Below are 21,651 nucleotides of genomic sequence, written 5' to 3'. Positions count from 1 at the left end.
CGTTATTTGATTTTTACTTCACCATCGCTACCTTATTCTGTATGCTAATTCAATTGATGTATATGCCTCAACTTATGTCATATTTCACCCTCAGAGGCTAAACATATTTCATTATTATCATACACCCTAAGTTTCAAGTAAGAATATAGCTTACATTATGATTATATTTCAATTATTTGCAAATTTTTTTATTCCGGGATCAAATACACGAAAAAGATAATTTTCGGAAATGTTTCACATACATAGGAAGGAGAAAGCTGCCTTTGATGAAAAAGACTTAAAAATTTAAGTGGAATTTATACTTCTATTATATAACTGATAGCTGCTAAATATTTTTGAAATGTAACAACTAAGGAAAAATTCATTTTTCTTGTATGAGTAAAATTCTAGATCTATTTTGATTTTATTTAATTTGTATTTTCAAGAATTGGTTGTTGTTTTAATATTAGGTCATCAATATTTTTTTCTTTGCATTTATTAAAAAGTGATTCAGTTCTTTCTCGATATTTTTCTTCAAATTTTTGTAAAATATTAATAGGAATTATTTTTTTCTCTAATTTTCTTATTAGAGTAGTTGATTCGATAATAGATAGATAATAAATAAACTGGGATAAAACGTGATTTTGATATTCATGCTGCAAGCGACTATTTGTAAATTTTATGTGGGATAGTTTTAATTTAAGAAATGTAGGTAATCGACTTTTCTATTTTGCATTTGAGTAGAAAAATTCTTCGGTTTTGCAATTTTGTGGAGGATATTTTTGTAATTTTCAGGTTCTGTTTGACTTCAGTTCCATATGCAAGTTCAATGTTATGGTAGGTAGGAATTATTTCATCTATGCCGGTATTTCTTTAATTTCTCATTTCTTAGACCTTTTATATAATATGTTTATGAAGTAATATCAAGTGCCTTGTACTGATTGTGACGCTACATAGGACAAACATCTCAGTATTTGAAAAATAGACTAAAAGGTCATCAATACCATAAAGAAAACTGCATTAACGAACCAGAAATATCAAAAAAATATAAAGTTAATTATTAAAATTCAAACATTCCTGGAACGGAATCTAATACACGAAAAATTGTATGTATTATTTTTTCTTATTGGTTTGGATTTGTCTGTGAATGTGGATTTAAGTTATTACAGTTATGATGTTAATAGACAATTCTATTTACTTTGATTATCTATTGAGGGAGTTTTAAGTTTTTTTTTTACTTCAAAGTGATATTCGGGTGAATTTACTTTCATAGCTCTATCTGCTAATCTTATAATGACATTTGTGTTTTTGGATGGTGTGAATTATAGCTTAATTATCGTCCAGACCATGTATATTTTGTATAATTTAGTTGTAATTATTATTATTGGTTTTATTGAGTGTCATATCTAGAAAATTTATATGGTTATTGTTTTCTATATCTAAAGTTAATTGAATTTTACGGGTAAATATATTGGATTTTAGGGTTAATATATTACAAGCATTTAGGAAATCATTACATTTATAATATGGAATTGCAGCTACACAGTTATAAACATTAGTTATAGTAATAGTTTTTGAAAAAAAATACATTGAATTTCAAGTTTTTTAATCATTTTTCTTCTATATTTCCATTACAATTACATTACATTAAAGATCCCAAAATTAAAAAGCAAAACTTAAAAATACAAAAAATCGAATTTTGTTTTTTCTTTTAAAAAAATTATTAAATTGATAACATTTTTGATACATACACGGAAAAGATAATTTCTAGAAATGGTTCGCATACATAAAAACGAGAAAGCTATCAATTATAAAAAAGACCTAAATATTTTAAGTTGAGTTTATAGTTTTATTTTATAAATTTATTATTATCTATATAAATATAGACGGCCGCTACACATTTTTGAGATATGAAAACTAGGAATATATTTTTTTTCTTATTAAAGCAGATTCTATTTTCATTTTATTTTTTTTTTTGATATTCATGATGTAAGTGAATCAATCTGTTGATTGATGTGAAAACACAAATTGTTAGTGTCAAATCTTTTGATAAAGACTGAAAGTTAATGAAACATCAATATTATATACTTTAAACGAAATTTTAATTAATAGAGTCCTAAAATTGAAATAATTGAATGAAATAAAATATATTAAATCAAATTTATGTTCATGTTTATGTGAAGCAGTTGATGCATTTTCAGTATATTTGTGACCATTTATCCTATTTTCTAGTAATGCATAGTCATTACTTTATATTTTGTACAATTTAAACATGGTTTATAGCAAATAACATGCAATGTTTTTGTATTTTTAGTTTTGCTTTTTAATTTAGAGACCTGCAATTTCTTCTTACTTAGCGCAAATTGTAATGGAACGTATAGAAGAAAAATGATTGAAAAACTTAAAATTCAAACGCTATATTCATGACTGGGTAGCTGCAATTTTATATGATAAATGTAATGATTTACTAGATGCTTTTAATATACCGTAGTAATAACCGTAATAACCGCAAAATTCAATTCACCACAGAAATATAAAACAATAACCATATAAAATTTCTACATATGTCACTCAATAAAACCAACGATAATAAAATTAGAAATACATTATACATTAAATAACTGAATTATAATTCACACAAACCAAAAATACAAATGTCATTATAAGATTAGCAGATAGAGCTATAAAACAATAGCTATAGCTATAAAGTTCATCCGAATATCACTCTGAAGTAATTAAAAAACTTCCTTAATAAATAATCAATATCCTTCCAACTAAATAGAATTATTAATTAACATTCTAATCAAAATAACTTGAATCCACATGCAGAACTAGCTCAAACCAAGAAGAAAAAAAAACAATGCATATATAGCTTTACCTAACACAAATTAATTATCTAAAACTGAAATATATCCATCCTATCCAAACACAATATCAATGTATGTTATAAATCTGAAAATACACTATACTCGTTGTATACAAAATGAAAAAGCAAAACTAAAAATGCAATAAAATCGCATATTATTAATTCTATACCATATTTAAATTGCTCAAAAAATTATATAGGAATACCTATGCAATCTCTATAAAATAGGATAAATGATAACAAAAATGCATCAACGGCATTACATAAACATAAACAAAATGAAAAATGTGAATTTGATTTTAAAAACACCAAAATATCAACTCAAAATAAAAATGATCAATAATTAATAAAAATCAAGTTTATTAATTAGTTGGCAAGCTTTCGATTACATATGTATTTTGTTAGACAAAAAAAATGATCATTCCTTCAAGATTAATTTCCAGTAGTTTATTGGCAATAAGTATATCTACAGAAATAATCACCTTTGTAATAAAATAGGCAGTATTCTGACAAAACAAACCACCTTTTCTTCCATAGCATAAGCCCTTCTGATCCTTGTTTATGCAACCAGCCTTGCAATGTTACGGGTGCTTCCAGCGGTCTCTTAGCAATTGGAGATTTCAGTTGCGACGTGGCATTTATTTTTCTCTTAAACAATATCACACTGTTAATTAGATGTTTGAATAAATAGAAAATAGTGATTACTAATCAATTTTGATAAAAGTTGCCCATAGAATTCAATTGAAAACATTGTATTTTTTAAAATTATCACATCAAAATTACTACCTACTCCACGCAACAAATCACCTCTTTTTTATGGTTGACTCCAAGGCCTCAATCTGCCTACTCCTTGGAATTTTACAGAGGAAATGATATACACACTATACACAGTGATTTGATTAAAATTGCCATAAATTGAAAAAAGTCTAATGGGAAGAAAAATTCGAAACTATAATCAGTAACATTTTTGATTCTCCTGTAAAATTTGATATTTTTTCTCAGTAATTTTCAGTAACGGGGATATTACTGGGAAAACAGATTGAGACTGACTAGAAAGATGATTATTTTGGTAAAGAAGTGTAATACTATATAATTAATCGGAATTCTACTTACCTTTTCAAAATTATTTATTTTAGTGGAATATTGTTGAGCACTTGGAATACTTTTTTGGAAAGGTTGTGGGTGATAATGCGATTGCTCCGGTATCCACATCTGAGGAGTATTTGGTACTACTATGTTATGTGAAAGATTAGATGCAGATGTGACTTGAGTAGTATTATAGTAAGGTCTTTGAAAGGATTTTTGATACTGAACATAATGATTGTTAAATGAATGGGGACTAGGAATTACATTAATATCTGGTGTCCGAATGACTCTATATTCATTATCAAATCGAATATGCTGATTGGATTTATCACTGGAATATTTTAGGCCGAGTTGTTGGTTTTCATCTAGGCGGTCAGTAGGTGTATTTTGTGGATGTTTCAAGTAAGTTTCAACTTCTTTTGAATCGTTATACTGTGAAAATGAGCTGCTATGTTGAGTTTGGAAGATCCCTTTCTTTGTTTCCATACTAGAGGGATCCACCCTACAAACAAAATAATATAAAATTTTTTTTATACTAGTTTCTATAGAAAAAAAATGGTAATAGAACAACTTAGGGAATCAAAAACCAATTAATTTAAATTATTTTCTATGTATAATAGGAAAATATAACCAGTATTGGTATAGAGGTATAGACTATAGATCCCGCCCAAACAAAAAATATTTTGAATACCGATCAAATTTACATTTTCAAAAACATACATAAAACTTTATGAAGTTTGCCAAGCATAATATTAGGATAACACTGTATATATATTTTATTTCTTATTGTTGTAAGATAATGTAATTTATTCAATATTGTAATTTGTTAATTTCGGTGTGTTTACTATGACACCTACTTATATACTAACTGTCTGTTAGAGACTCTTTTATATACACTTTCATTTTTGTCGGTCGGTTTTGTTGCTTAAGATGCGTTCGCCAAACATTAGCATTAATTAACATAAACAGAACCCGCTTCACGTTTTATGTCAGTGATTCGTTCGTAACATTACCCCTTTTTAGAAGGAAGTTCCTCCTGGAACTTCTGAATAGCCAGGACTTGATGTTTAAATCGACCTATTTCTGCATTTTCCAGTCTTATGAAATTACCAGTATAATTGCAAATTAATATGTATATACAGGTATCTTGGAAGACTCCTCTACCATGTTCTTGATTAACCACCAATTAAACTAATCACATAGCCAGTTTTTTCACTTGGATTCCAAAACATGGTCTAGGAGGCTTGAAAAGGTTCTCTCCCCACACACATTGCGGTAAATGGATCGATCTTTAAATTCGTTTTTAGTTGTAAGGTAAAAGACGTTCCGCGAATTGTGTTTTAGTCTGAGTGTCCTACCATGGGTAGGAATCTGATCTTCAAGTTTTTCTAATTGCCCAAACTTCTTCCGGTCGCCAACTCTTGTGCCTTCTTAGTGGAGTATGTCAGTGAAAAATCTCTCGGCAGAGTGAAAAAATCTTGTCCTGGTTCTTTCTGTAGTGACTCTTCTCGGATATGTTTCACTCTTTCCTCCAGATCATTGTCTCATTTGAACAATGCTAGTTCATTTAGGTAAACTACTTTCGGTTCTCCATTGGTAATCTCGCTTATGTCAGACCTTTTTATTGATTAAGTATGGACCTCCATAGGAATTTAGTGATTTAGCTTGAGCAGTTAGTTCGGTGAAATTCCAAGGAATAGGCAGATTGAGGTCTTGGAAACAACCGAAAAAAGGGGGGAGTAGGCAGATTGATACCACGGAATCGAGAATTTTCGAAATTCCAACGTGGTTCAACCCTAGAACCTAGTTCTTTTGACAATAGGTACTCTCAGAGTATTTATTGTGGGAGATCTTCTGGCCATAATCTGTTCAATCTTCTCTTTGCTAGTGGCTGGTTGAATAGAATATTTATTAAGTCATTGTTGTTAAGAAATATGTTCTTGTTCTTGTTCTTCTCAAAAACAGATAACAAAGTAACAGAAGACCGAGTACAGCGGCATACGCCCCCTTACAATTTACATCAAAAAACTATTGCAATAATTCAAATATTTCACAATTGTATAATATTCCTTAGAGAATCCTTTGTTCTGATTAGGTACTAACATGTATGTTAGTGGAAAAACGTAAGCGAAACGGCAAAATAATCAAATAATATCTACCTATGCATAAAAAGGGAAAAAAATTCAATACGAAAATAACAGGGTGATATATTTTCTAAGAGGAAAAATAAAAATTGCAGGGCAAACATTATAATTATGATGGACACAGGAATGAAGACAATGTGGATACCTGACTAGAACAAATAGAACTATGAATCCTATCAAAAAGTTGTTATCAAACCATGTTTTTAAAGATTTATTATATAAAACCAGAAATTTTTTAAAAGAAAATCCAAATTCAATAGTCAAACCATCTGATAAAGGTGATGCCACAGTAATTATGGAGAAAACAGTATTTAGATCTATCTAATGAACTAATCCACAATAATACATCGTACATAGAACTTAATGATCCAACTCTAAAAACAACTAATAACAAATTAATAAAAAAAGTTTTCAAGAAAAAACAAATTGACAAAGACACCCAGAAGAAATTAACAAACTCTAACGGTATTTCTGCTAAACTCTACTGTTTACCAAAAATTCATAAACCTACTCTATCAGCTAGACCCAATATAAAATCCCATCGAACCCCTTACAAATTGGTTAACTGAAATTTTGACTAAATATTATGATTATCACAAGGATTATTATATAAAAAACTCCTTTAAAATCAAAGAAACTTTTAATAATGATATTGAGAGGTAGACTGAAGGAACTACTAGGCGGAGACTTGCCACCGGTGAAATGTTTAAGGACAGGGAGACCTGGAAGGCGGTAACGACTTTTATGACCGAAGTAATGACCAAAAAGGAGAAAGAGGATAGGATCACCCAAGGATAAAAATTTAGGGAAAAAGGAAACATGGGAGGTACGCTGATGTAATGACAACTTGTTGTCCTCCCGGCGTACGCAACTCCCAAGGATTCAGGAAGGAGGAGGGTGGTTTAGTGAGTGAGAGTCCCACACAAACTTACAGCATTGCACCCGCCCGCTGTGAGGACGGCATTAGCTTCCACCCCAACTCAGGGCCAAAAAAAATAATATGATATTACCACCGAATTATGTATTGTTAGGATTGGATTTAATATTCACTTAAATATATGCCTTACAGCTCTCCAACATAAATGGAGCGATATAAGTGAAAATCGCAAACTTGATAAAGAAACTCTGTTAGAATTAATAACAATACATATTTCTCTTATAATAATAAAAATTACCAACAAATTTTTGGAACACCAAAGGGGTCCTCAGTATCCCCTATATGAGTAGATTATATCTTGGACTTTCTAATATGTGTTATACCCTCCAAAATATTCTTCATTATAAAGTATGTAGATGATATAATTTAATCCCTTTCATACAATGAAATTGATAATTTATTATTTTACTTCAATAGTTTCGATCCTTATATACAACTTACTATAGAAAAGGAAACCGACTGGTATAGGAAACCAATAAGTTCTGGAAGATATATCAATTATCATTAGTATCACCCACGTAACACTAAAATTAATTCAATCAAACAGATGAAAAATAGAGTCCTCAAAGTTTTTGATCCAATTTTTCATAAAAGAAAAACATTAAATTACTTTACAAACTTATATGAAAACTCATATCCTCCTTATCTTTTAAAACGAATTTTGTATAATTCATTTGACATTAACATAAACATTGGATCAATTACTCCTAAGCTTTCTGGAATCTTTACTACATATTTTTTATATTGTATTTGACCATGAATACATTAGAATTCGAAAGCCCGGAAAATATACTAAAGTTAGTCCACTTTGGTGTTTCATTTCCACGTTCCCAATAATAAAACGCTTATATATATATATATATATATATATATATATATATATATATATATATAATGAAACACCAAAGTGGACTAACTTTAATATATTTTCCGAGCTTTCGAATACTTACGTAATGTATATATACCCCTACTGCTATAACAATTTAATGCTAAGAAAGTATAAAAATCTTAGTATTTGTTCAATGTTAAAGACAAATTACACAAAGAAAAAGTTATAATAATATTCACAAACAAATGTAAATGAAAATCCAATTATTTTGTTCATTCTTGAAGTTGGAGGTAGACATGATAAAGAGGTTTAATATTGTTATAATGCTCAAAGAAATTCTTTTAAACGAATCTAACAAAGAATGGCTAGAAACCCCATATTTCAGTCTATCAAACTGTTAACAATAGAAATAACACGCATATACCAATTGTTACTAAAATTCACTCTAAAAGTTGCATGTCGTATCTATATCTTACCATCCACATAAGTGCCACACGCAGGTAAACATTTCCATATATATTTGCTCTCAAATTCACCGAAGACAATGTTTAGCGGTTGAAGTAATATATAGAAAAGCAAGGGATAGTGGATTTTTAATTCGCTTATACTGGTCACAAGATTGACGGGATATATCCGAGTAACACATATTTAAAAACCGATATTTCATTATCGTCCGATCACAAAACGAACATAAAGACGTATCTTTCGGAACTAAGATTATGGAGATTGGGGTAGCGATTGTATGGCGCCGGCGTCGTATTAAAATTTTCACCATAGAGGGTGCGGTGGCAATGGAATGGATTTGACACATTTTAAAGATAGAGGGATTGTCTTTTTCGGATTTTATTTTCTAACAAGGTTAAAATATATATGAAATTATTGAAACAAATGACGAATAATATTATGATTTTTTATAATTTAATTTCTGTATAATGCATTTTTTGTATAATGTTCAATAAAAAATAAATGTACCTAATATTATGTACATAATTTCTATTGTGTTAAAATAAACTTCTTTCCTTTTTACGAGTATCCTTTCGGTACGCCTTTGGCACACTATTTTCAGTGTTTGTGAATGGATAACAAATGGCTAAACCCATATATTCACCCCAACCCGGGTGGTACTACCTGCACTTGATAAAAAAAATTTACAATAAAATAAATGCCTAACTATGAAAGTGGCTTAAATATTCATTTGGTCACTCTGTGGTCCTTTGCAAACCTAATGAAGTTTTATTATTCTATACCTTTCTGAAAATAATCTATAGCATCTTTCTCCTACTCGTTACTAGAATATTAAACAAATTTTATTATAAACGAAAATCAATATAAGTAGAAAATCGAATACTATCATCACTAAATCGCCTTTAGATCTCAAAAGCTAACGTGTGATCCATAACCACTACTATTATCAATAAACGAAATATAAGTTCGCGCAACAATAATAATGATAATACATTATAATTCAAGAGGTTTTACAACTAATAGTTAATCCAACAACCAGCTACGAACCAATAATACTATTGAACCACAAGTACTATTAATCCTGTCACTATTTCTGTTTTTATAACCCGAGACCAAAATCAAACACAGCAGAAATCAAGTTCAGTTGTAAATCAAAATCCAAATGCTATTACAAATACAAATCAAACAAATTCAAGTGTAGGTACAAGCCAGCAAACAGAGAAACAGATGATAATCCTGTTTCTTTATCTTCTGTGTCTACAAGAAGTTGTCAAGTTGTTCTGGCAACAGTGTTTCAAAAAGTCGTGTAACAGTTCCTGTGAAGGCACTTATAGATCATGGTAGCCAGTCGACCTTCATAACGTAACAATTAGTTGATAAATTACAATATAAAGTTTACAGATTGCAAGATTTTTTAGTTTCGTGCCTAGTTTTAATTAATACATCCATCAAGCTTCCTCAAATCCCAATTGATTTAAATTCCCTGCAAATAGCAAATATAAACAAACTAGACGTGGCAAACCCACATTACATAATATTCCTTCTAACATCGATTTAATGTTTAGGGCGGATATTTTCTATTCGATTTTAACTGAAGGCTTTAATACATGGGAAATAACTTCGTTATTAACACCCACTTCTGTTGGGTGATAGCAGGTAATATACCAGCGCGGTGTACTTTGCCTGATTTCAAAATGATAAGTTCTGATATGATAATCAACTGAATAATATTTCTTTATTTATTCAAATCCAGGATTACCAAATTTGGGGAAATTGAGGAGTATATTAAGTGGATATACCAAGTATTTCGCCTCAAGCACATCTATAGCTAGGCGATTCTTATAAAAAAGTACAAAAACAATTTGAATCATTGGAGAAAAGATTTCAAACTAATTATAACTTATTCATTGGATATTAAAAGTTCATAAATGAGTACATACATCGATTTAGGTCATGGACAATATGTCCCTTTATCCTTAACTAATGAAACTAACGAAAATAAATATTTTATACCTCATTTATGTACGAGGCATATTTTTTAAGTAAGTACCGTTTTGCGATTCCGCCGCCGCAACCCCAAGGTCGGCGTTCCGCACATGCACGCTGGTTACCTACATCTCTTGTCTACGCACTGACGCCATTACAGTCTGATTCTTCATTGTGTACGTTGTTTACTGAGTGTTTAAGATGCCTCCGATAATCGTGAATCCCACCGATTATAAAGCACGGGCTGTTATACGATTTCTTGGTGCTAAAGGCGTCTACGTCACACCGGAATCGAAAGAACAATCCATGGAATGGCGACATTCATCATCGCCCAAAAAAGTGAAGTTTAAGCAAACAATTTCTGCCCAGAAAATCATGTGCACAGTTTTTTGGGACAGAAAAGGAGTATTGCTAGTGGAGTCTCGGCCTCGTAATGAGACAATCAATGCAGCATCTTATTATGAGACATTGAACGATCTGCGTCGTGCAATCCAGAACAAAAGACGCGGCAAGTTGAGTAAGGGTATTGTTTTGCTGCATGACGATACCCGTCCACATGTGGCTAATCGGACCAAAGATCTGATCTGGCGCCCAGTGACTACCATTTGTTCCTGCACTTGAAGAAACACCTGGGCGGTCAGCGTCTTCAAGACGATAACGAAGTCAAAACAGTTGTGATACAGTGGTTAACAAGTCAGGCGGCAGAATTTAATAAGGAGGGTATTGAAAAACTGGTGCCACGTTATGACAAGTGCCTCGATATTCACGGAAATTATGTAGAAAAGTAGATTAAGGTACAGGCTTTCATGTAAAAATAAAATTATTGCGATATCTTTGCACTTATTTTTTTAATTCCAAAACGGTACTTACTTAAAAAATATGCCTCGTATAATCATTTAACAATTAATTGTAATTAATTGTATGATTTGTCATCAATTTGTCAAAAACTGATATTTGACAATGACATGAAATGATAAATTGTTGTTATTTGATTTAACGGTTTGGTACATTGTTTGGTATTTCAAAGAATTTAACTTTGATTGATATCATCTGGATATTGGAAGAATGCAATAAAAAAATTAAAAATCAAATACTTGCGTGAATGATTTTCGGTGAAAATAAATCATGTAAAAATTCTTAAATTGATAAAAACACAGACATATGTTAATAAATCCAATATCCTAAGAATATTCAGTCAAAATCAAGTACTTGATGTTTCATTCATCAAAATTTTTGATAATTACCAAATGCGCTGGTCCAAACTTTTATACTATTTTACTAGCAACTATTTTATATTATCATGGATATTGTCCTAATAAAAATAATATTTAAGGTCCTTTCTAGTAAAGACATATTTAATCAAAAAATTGATGCTTAAGAAAATTGATTTTTGATTTATATATTAATAATATTAATATTAACTGATTTCTTCCATAGACGATATCTCCCATAAGGAAATATTTCATAAGAAATTTCAAGAAAAGATGGGTATACATGTTTTAATGGAACCACTTAAGTTAATTTAGTTAAAATTCGTATACTTAATGTCATGTAAATATGATATAAAAAGGTCATTATAAAATGAACTCTGTACAACAAGTGTTGAGGTATTTTATATTTCTAAATGCAATTTCTCCATTAAAACGTGAATAACTCTACTACGTTTTATCACGTAATTCACGTCTTAAATATACATAGTAGAAAGAGATGAGCAATACAACAAGAATGTTTACAACTGTCATTTTTATATCTATCGAGTTTAAAGGTACAATTCAGTGTCATACCTCAAATTTTTAAAGTTTAATTTAAATGTAGAAATGAAATCAACATATTGAATTGTAATCTAAATAATACCGTTGTCTCATTACATAATTTACGTCTTCTCTTTGGCATTTAAAACATTGTATTTTACCTGTTCCATTAAACTTTAGGAACGTTATTAAAATGCGCTTCTGGCATTCTTTTCACTTGAAGTTATTTATCTATATTTCACAATCATGTAATTACACTGTATTATAATTAATTAAACATTTACATACACTATTTTGTATTATTACTCATTGTTTTGTTAAATTTTTAGCAGTACACACTAAACCACGACCGTATCTTTCTTACTGATCGCTTAGTTGAGAACAAACGAACTAAGCATGATGAAAGCAGTGAGAGAGAACAGGTAGTAATAGCCAGAGTCGGATCCGTCTACTTCGACCACAAAGCTATTTTAAAAGTAACATTGAATTTGTCGTCATAATACATATTATTAATTTGGGTGTAAACAGCCAAATTGTTTTGGATTTATTGAAAAAGTAAAGGACGTATCACAATATTTTTTTGCTCTCTAATTACACTACAAAATTGTGTATGTAATACTAAATTGCATATAGTACATAAAATATGAATTGTAATAATTTGATATGATTATACAGGAGAGGTGTTTAATTCGGAGTACTTAACTTTGAAACGAGATGTCATCTCCAAAGGAAATATTTTCCATTGAATAAAAATTATTATCAAATACTTAGATGTGTAAATGCTCATTATTTTATTTTATTATAGTAAGTAAGCATCTCCTATGGACGTTTTCTTCACTCCTAATTATTCTATAGTTAAATTTATACTTCAACCAACTAAAAACTGTAGTGTCGAAAGTTGGGGATGTCAAGTAGGAAGAGAGCTCTTGTAACGAGTACTTACTACATACAACAACATATAATGTAAGACAAAATAGTAATTAATCAGTATGGATATGTGGCTGCGGTTTAACTATTTAATGGAAAAGAAAAAAAACTCAAATTCTAATCTGATAATTTTTCACAGAGTTTCGTATAGAAACGCGATACTCTTTAAATGCCAAATAGCAAGATCAAAAAAGAAAATTCGGATCAATGTCATTGAGCTACCATCTGAACAGCTCTTACTCTTGTTTAAATATATGCGTGACACATTGACTTGTATATGACTATTAGAAATTGAAAAATAGATAAATACAGTTTGTTAACGATATTTTGAATAATGTGGCATGATGATAATAAAGAACAAGAAATTATGAATAATTGACTCATAGACAATAACATAAAGAATTTAATTCCATGTACTATAACCACAGATTATAGGCTGTAATGGAAAGGGGGGCCTAGTATACGTTAGCGTGACTTGAATTCGATTGTGAATTCTAAGTATTAAAGCTATTCGCATTAATACAAGGCTTGAAAAAAATAAAATAATCATTAATAATAAAACAACAGGTACATAATGATTGAATCACGACCAAAATTTCACAAGCGCTTTTGACTGCGACACTTCAAAAATAAAGGGTTTTATTTTTTAGTCTACTTAGATATCACCAAAAGAAACTAAACAATAGATAATTATTTTAAGCAGATTGATTATTATCACTATACCAACTCGTACCATCATACTGATAAACTGTTTATCTTCGATCTCTGAAAACGATAAGTTGGTTTTTGCGTTTACTTCTATAAAATAACTGCATAACAGATATGTTGGATGAAAAATAAAGAATTGAAATTAATGGAAATGTACGTATCTAACATATTATGTTAAATTTGATACAATTGTAACTTTCCTCAACTGTCATCAGTAAATAAAAATATTCTGACCTGCCGAACCATTATAGAACCAATTTGACACATCAAATATATCTTTGGAATACCGTGATCCCAACCAAAAATACTTAGAGTGACTGCACGTCTTTAATGGAATCATCCACCATGCATCATCATTTAATAATATACCGCCCGCATAAGCAAGAATAACTGCTAGATCGTAACCCAATAAATAAGTTACTTGACTAATAAAGTGAAAAGGACTCATAAAGGTCGATTTATATATAACAGTGCCGTGTCGGTTCCGTGTTATGAAGCTTCCGGACAGAAAAAAAAACAGTGTACATCATTATGAGACTGTTTATACACTGGCGTTTCCCGGACGGGGCCCGGACAGAAATTCATCCGAACCGATACAGCGACATCTTCTATCCAAGCCGCCATAGCTAAATTCTCAGTCTCAGTCACTGATCACACACGCTTTGAGACACTGACACTGCCACAACTCGGTATTTTATAAATATGTCTATCAAAAATACCCGGACACGGAACGGACTCGGCACTGTTATATATAAATCGACCTTAACTGCATCTACCACTTTGTCATTAACGAGAATAGAAAACTAATTTCTCGATAATAAGTATATTAATTTATGTGAATAAACAGCTGTATACATTTTTATGTTTGGGGTATAGCATCAAAGCAATTTTTTTTGCTACTGTTATGTGGTTAAGTATTTTTATTACCTTATAAATCATTTGTCCTGTTAGGATAGTGGAAATGGATATCCTAAGGAGATCTTCTAGTATTTCCCGAGTTCATATGTAATAACTGCTGCCTAAAGTTATGGAAAATATTAGCATATTTAATTGCTAATAATTTCCCTATGTTACTCGTTTTTAAAGTTGTCTGCAAGCGATTACCTTTGATAAAAATTAGACGTGCTTCCATGAAAAGAATTTTTTTTTAGTAAAATGAAGTATGAAATGCACAGATTGTTACATATCGGGATATGTAGAACGAGCTCTTATGTACTTACAATGTGTTTCGATACGAAGGTAAATATGTGAAATATCTATAGGCCTTGTCTGTGATAGTTAATGTTGTGAGAAACATCCCTTCTTCATAAGCATAATGTTAAAAATTTTCGTTTTTAGAAGTACTGCAGATGCAACATTAAACACAATGAAACTGAAAATCGCCAAAGCTCAACAGATATACAGTCTAAACTATCCAGCCTAACGTAAACTACAGATAATAGATATGATTTTATATCCCCTCTATTTAATTTAATTTTATACATAAGTTTTTGCCAAAGTAACTAGCGGCATTTGAAAATGATACCGGCGAGTGAGTTTTTTTGGCATATCACAAAAAAACTGCGACTCAAAACTTAAAACTTGGTATATTGTATGAACCTGGTCGATAAATTATTTATAACAAACATGCCTCTCACTGAGATAGATTATGTCAGATATTTTGTTTATACAATTATCAAGTTGTGAGATATAGGCCATTTCTAAGAGGGTTTCTTTTTTTTGAAATGTGTTTCAGTTGTTAAGATAGATCTGATTGTTAGAATCGTTATCTGCGTTATCACGATTTAAGAGTTATTTCTAATCATTTCAATAATGTTAAACTACTAGATGACTATTTAGATGCTTGTTTAACAGTCATAGACAAAAATTGGGAACAGATCAGTATCCATTGTACTATGAACAAGGATTCATTTCTTGAATTGAATTAATCTTATTTCTTTTTAATAATACAATTTTTTCTTTTTTAATAATAAATCTTATAAACAAACTTTTGATATACCCATGCTTCGATTACAACTATATTAGCATTCTTGTGTCATGGAAGATATGTTAGACATGGTAATCCCAGTACTTTCATTTAAACCCTTTTTATTAAAAATATGTTGATGGCCTGGACGAAATCCTAAATACTTTTAATAGCTATGATCTGTACATCCAATTCACCATAGGAGTTGAAGACGTCGATCAATCCGTACCATTTCTGTATACAAAGTTTTTGGCAAATTGGATAATTCCATCATGACAGACAGTAAAAACCAATGAAAATTTCTAATCCCATTTTTCATATAAAATGACATTCTTCCCCAGACCCTTTTTACACAAACTACTTTTTAACACATCATCACCCATTGATAATCACGTTACAAACACACAAACTCCAATACGTCGTCTAACAGTGCATCTAGCTGACTCGATCCCAGGTTCAAATCTTGAATCATTATAACAAATTTAAGATTGCTTTTAAAAAATTTTCCAATGCCATACTAATGTTGACCGAAATATAAAACACGAAGTCATAGTGAACACTTTATAATTGCACGTTCTTAGGTTGTAGCAAATTTTAAGTTTTTAGGTTCGGTTTTTAGAGGTTTGGTCTCCAGCTCCCTCAGGAGAAACTTTTGGATAGAACAAAATTAAGTTAGATGGACATAAAATAATATGTAGTATCTGTGTTTTGCCTTTGACAGGATAGTTTCTGCACATCCTGTACAAAACAAAAAATTAACCAAATAAGTACTCATAGAAAGAAATCTACTGTAAATGAGAATTGAGGTTCGATAACGGACTCAAGTGTTGAAAATCAAATGTGACTACTTGAAATTGCATCAATCGTAACGACGATGCCAAGAAACTTAAAAATGACAACGTTTTCTATGAAGGGATTATTAGTGATTAGCTTAATATATTTTTAATATTAAAAATCTAATAAAAACTTTTTCATATGGCTCATTGTATTAATAGCCAATCACAAAGTTAACAACTTATACTCATACATTCATGTAATCTTACTCCAAATAATAAGATATGGAATTTTTTTTTTAAAAATTATTAATCTGCTAATTTAAAAAATATATTATGAACACTGTTTGCCATCAAAAAATAACCTAGAAAAGGATAAGATGGGTAAGTACGTTTCTATACTTATAGATATTATATAAAAAGTGTTTTTCTCATGATATTTTTATCATTTGACCCACTATGTAATCCCACTCTTCAAATATCGTGTTTACTTATTTATGTTAAGTCCAATTCTGCAGTGCTGGCACAAGGAGGAGTCGCGAGGTCGTTCAATGCACTGACAAGCAGAACTTGTCAAGGAAACCAACTTTCCAAATATGAAAATTTTCATAGAACCAACTAACGCTTATTTAAAAAAAAATGTTTATTGATAACGTTAAATACCTACTATTGAATCTCATTTTTTCTTTGTGCCATGTTTAAAGTTGAAAAATACTGCTTGAGCTTAAGTATTGCCCGACTAGTAATGCAACACAAAGAAATCCAAAGACTGATTTCATCAAATTATAAATGTTGAATTTCAGTAAATATACAATCTGAAGAGTTTTTTGATGTTGCAAAGAAATGGTAAAAGTGAATTCCTCGCGTAAAAACAGAGAAACATTAAAGAGGTAAACTTCATATTTTCAGTACAATATTTCGAACGCAAATTCTAATGGAATTCCTGTTACAGTTTGGTTAAAAAATAACGCACAGAAAGGTGTAACTATCGGTTATTATTTAGTTGTAATTTATTAGAAAGAGAATGAAATACATTTCTAAGAATTATTTTTTAAGTGATATTAACTAGTTAAATTGATACTGACCTCTGGAATATTATCATTAAGTAGTGACGCTCTTGGAGATGAAAGCATTTCGTGGCACCAAATCTTTAATGACTCCAAAAGCAGTGCCAACTCGGTATAATTCGTTTTTCTTCTCTAAAACTTTTCCAATCAGATTTTTGCTGTCCAAAGGCACTCTGTCCACTGTTGGAACTTCTGTACTGGCGAACCAACACTGATCTCTTTAAATTTCTTTGATGATGTGGCTTTCATTTTATCTGCTACTCTTTTTAAATTTATGTGCGACTGTTTTCTTTCTTGTTCATTCAGACACAGATTACATAGCAATTGTGAGCCATAACCCTCATTTTCTTCTGTACACAACTCCACATATTGTGTGAACCGCCTGTTTGCATTTCATACATGTAAGTGCTCCAGAAGTTTCTTTATTGCAAATGTAGCACACCATATTCTTGATCTCCTCAATAGTTATAGGAATATCATCTATGTTAGTCAGTGTGTCAAACTTGTTAGAAATGTTGGATTCATTATTGACTTGATATAGGGATTCTGTGGTGAGGATTTCCTTACTAACTGCAGATATTTCTTCCTTTTCATTATCCGATTTATGTATAATATCCAAATTTATCACAGGTTTTATACGTACTTCAGGAGGCATTTCAGGACTGTTTGAAATATTGTTTTGATCTTGAACATCTATTTGCTGGCCTAATATAGGTACTTCTTCTTGTTCATTCGCCTCTTGGTCCTCTTGTGAATTATTTTGCTTGTCATCGTTATTAATCTCCTCAAAAACTCTCTCCATGTCTTCTTCAGTTTCTAAGTTGGATACAATATTTTTAGACAAACACATGGACGAGAGTCCTAGTTTTGGATCCTCTCCAAACAAGACTTTATATGGAGTCTTTGCAATTGTTGAATGGTAAGACGAATTTTTCTGAAATTGAACGAAATAACAGCCTATAGTAGATTTGTTATCCACCATCCAAGCTCGAATTATATTTTTTACATCTTGGTTTGAACGTTCTATACTTCCTTGGCTTTGAGGATATCTAGGTCTTACAAGCAGGCCACAAACTAATGATTTCTTTTAATATGCATGCAGTAAACTCACGTCCATTATCACTTTGAGGAATATGTGAACTGCCAACTTCTAAAAATATCTCGAATCCCAACTGCCACTTCTTTTGCCTGCTTGCTTTTTAATGGTCGCAAAAAGCAAAATTTTGTCAAGTGGTCCTGACACTGCAGTAACCATTTGTACTCTCCATCTGGAGATGTTTGAAAGTCCACAAGATCTATCTGACCTCTTCGATTAAAGTCGTCAGAAATCAACGGCTTTACGACAATCCCTGTTTTAGGAAAGCTTCTCTTTGAAAGGCATGTCTTACACAGGTTAAGAAATATTGTTATCACAAATATTGGTACCACATATTTATTTCTCAAGGCGTGAACAATTTTATCTCGTCGTCCATGACCTGTAGCAATATGTGCGTCGAGTATTATTTGGTAATATATGGTTCTGTTGGAATTATTTGTACTACTGGATCTGAGATCTGTTTTCTTTTTATTATTGAAACCTTTCGGTTACCAACATTCATAATATCATATTTATTTGCGTGATGGTATTGTTTTGTTATTTGTTGGGCGCCGAATTATAGTCTTCCAACAATTTGATCACACTTTGTAATTTTTCACTTGTCCATTCCAACTTTTTAATATTTGCACTGTGCCCTCTGTGATAGGTTTGTAACTCTATGGTAAATTGTTCTTCATCCACAATAACTGGTGATTTTTGCGGAAGGACCGATTCAATTTCGGACATTGTTATAATTGGACATAGTTATATGTTACTTTAAATGTGAAAACAGTGAATCTACTATTTAAAACATATATAAAACACTTATTGAAAATCACAAGAACAATTGTTTGTTTACATTCAGTGTTCACAAAATAAAAATATTTTTCTTAGGTAATAGTCAGTCTAAAGTTTGAATCTTTCGAGGTTTTCATTAAAAAAATGTCGACCTCTTTTTATCTCAGGTTCATTAAGTATCTTTTTTATTTTTAAAAAAGTTATATCAGAGATATCATCACAGTTGGGGTAAATATAGTAACTTTCGTTTTTTCTTAAAAATTTTATGGTGTAAGTGTCGTCAGCATCAGACACCGACAAAATTTTGCCAATGAAGCGCTTCATGGTCTTTTTTGTTGCAAAACGAACAACAACATATGTTCCTTCTTCTAGATCATATGGGCTAAATTCGTTATTAGGTTCAGGATACTTGGTTCCTCTACGAAAAATGCATTTCTGAGTGCCAGGATTGTCGCTTAAGTTTGTTTCATCGTAGTTGATTATATGTTCAGGCTTAACTCCATTTACTGGTATTTCGAGGCGGTTGAAGTAATCTTCCATTTCTTCTTCAGTCTATTCAGCCCTAGAGCGTTTTAAATTTTGGCAGTGTCTTTTAGTCAGAAGGTGTTTGTCCAGCCAAACTTTTCCAGGAATATTATCTGTAAAGATTTGGTTTCTTAGGCCTTTACTATTCAAATAGTTTTTAATTAGCATCCTAATCTCTATCATCGTCAATAGAGAACCATATTCTGCACATGCTATAAGAACATCTACAACGTGGCGTTCTTCGATGTTTGTAAGCGCTGTTGGATGGCCAACATGTTTGCAGTATTTTTCGTTAACCTTGTTAAGAATGGTTTTGCGGGGAATGTTAAATTAACTTTGGGCATCCCTGTAACTCAAATTAAACATAATTATGTTGGTAAGAAAGCATTAAAGTATACTTATACCAAATTTCGTTAAATTATATTGAATAACAAACACACAGCATACCTTAGCTTTTCATGTTAAAAACCACCAAAAATATGCGTGAATTTCCTTACCTGATTCCTAAGAGAAGCATGCTTCGTACACGTTAGAAACAGTACTGGACTCGAAAGTAACTTGCTTAGAAGGTTAGGACACTTTCACATTGTTGCCGAATATATATAAAAAATATAGCTTACGACTTTGCATCTGGGCAAAGTTGTGGCCTGTGGGCAAAGTTGTAAGGTTTTACGGTAAAAAGAATTTTTCATTCGGTTCGTTACCAGTGCACTGATAGTGTTTCATTGTGATTGGCATCATAGATGAACCATATCCTGTTGATATGTAGTTCAAAGATTTAGAGAACTGTTTTATTAAAGTAATTGCGATAATATTGATACAAAATAAACCATGAATTTCTTCTCCAGAAAGGCTATACTTCAGTATATTTGAAATAAAATGCGAAATATGACAATTCGACCTAACGTGCATTTGTCATGTGCAGCACAAAATGCTTGGAGCTTGCAACCTCTGTGGTGTGTGTCAGCACGGTTTTTAGCCTTGAATTACATTAGAAATGTACCACCGTGTATATAATCTTTGTGTACTACACAGAACATATGTACCATAACATCTATATAAAAATTCGTTTCAATACTCTATAAAATTCTTTGATTGGATTCGTGTTTCGGCTTTCGAGAAGGTAACACGTGCGTAAGAAAATTAAGTATATTAGGGATAAAATAAATTAACAGTCAAGGGAAGAAATGGGGGAAAAATCAGGGAGGCAAGCCAAAAAAGGTATAAAAATCGCGAAAATGTAATACAAATGAATGTAGAAGAAATTGATATCGATTGTCAAGAACCGGCAGGTTCGAAAAAAGACAAACAAAATATAAAAAGTAGTGATAAATACTCGTATTTAGACAAAGCACCGTTCGAAGTGTATATTGAGGCAGACTCGGAAAATAAAAATATTGGAAACTATAATTATCTCGCAATTGCTAGAGAAATTTTTGACTTAAAAATAAATAATGTTAAAAAAATAAATAAAAAAGGGTAAAACAGGATCAGTTTAGAATTTTCAAAATATACCGATGCTAATGAATTTTTGATAACTCAAGATGTCGGGAATAAAGAGTTTTTATACCAAGAAAAAACATTTCATGTAAAGGAATAGTCAAATACATAGACACATCAATTTCGGATGAAGTATTAAATAAATATTCACAAGTAAATAATGGAGCAATAAAAGTTTTAGAAACAAAGCGATTTGTAAGGAAAACGAAATTCATAGACAGGGTAGATTTAAGGGCGGAAACAACAAATAATTCGAAGGATGGGGACGA

The 21,651-nt window shown here is 31.0% G+C and overlaps 1 protein-coding gene across 5 annotated transcripts in view; it reads right to left on the bottom strand.

Moving 5' to 3' along the window:
• The window catches only part of LOC130450977 (uncharacterized), a 49,978-nt gene extending 37,560 nt beyond the window's left edge, over positions 1 to 12,418 (bottom strand). For 2 of the 5 annotated variants that reach the window (XM_056789747.1, XM_056789746.1), the window contains exons 1-3: positions 8,318 to 8,543; positions 3,959 to 4,433; positions 3,328 to 3,493 (exon numbers count right to left, since the gene is read on the bottom strand). In XM_056789747.1, the coding sequence (XP_056645725.1) occupies positions 3,328 to 3,493; positions 3,959 to 4,433; positions 8,318 to 8,355 (679 nt within the window). In that variant the 5' untranslated portion in view covers positions 8,356 to 8,543. Of the gene's footprint in view, positions 1 to 3,327; positions 3,494 to 3,958; positions 4,434 to 8,317; positions 8,561 to 12,204 lie in introns of those variants that run through there. The other 3 variants (XM_056789745.1, XM_056789744.1, XM_056789742.1) reach the window with 3 other exon arrangements.
• Positions 12,419 to 21,651: the final 9,233 nt, after the last annotated feature.

The sequence above is a fragment of the Diorhabda sublineata genome, chromosome X, assembly GCF_026230105.1.
Source record: "Diorhabda sublineata isolate icDioSubl1.1 chromosome X, icDioSubl1.1, whole genome shotgun sequence".
In the NCBI taxonomy this organism is placed as follows: domain Eukaryota; kingdom Metazoa; phylum Arthropoda; class Insecta; order Coleoptera; family Chrysomelidae; genus Diorhabda; species Diorhabda sublineata.
Note: the sequence above shows the minus strand (reverse complement) of the source record. Positions and strands in the feature narration are given on the sequence as shown.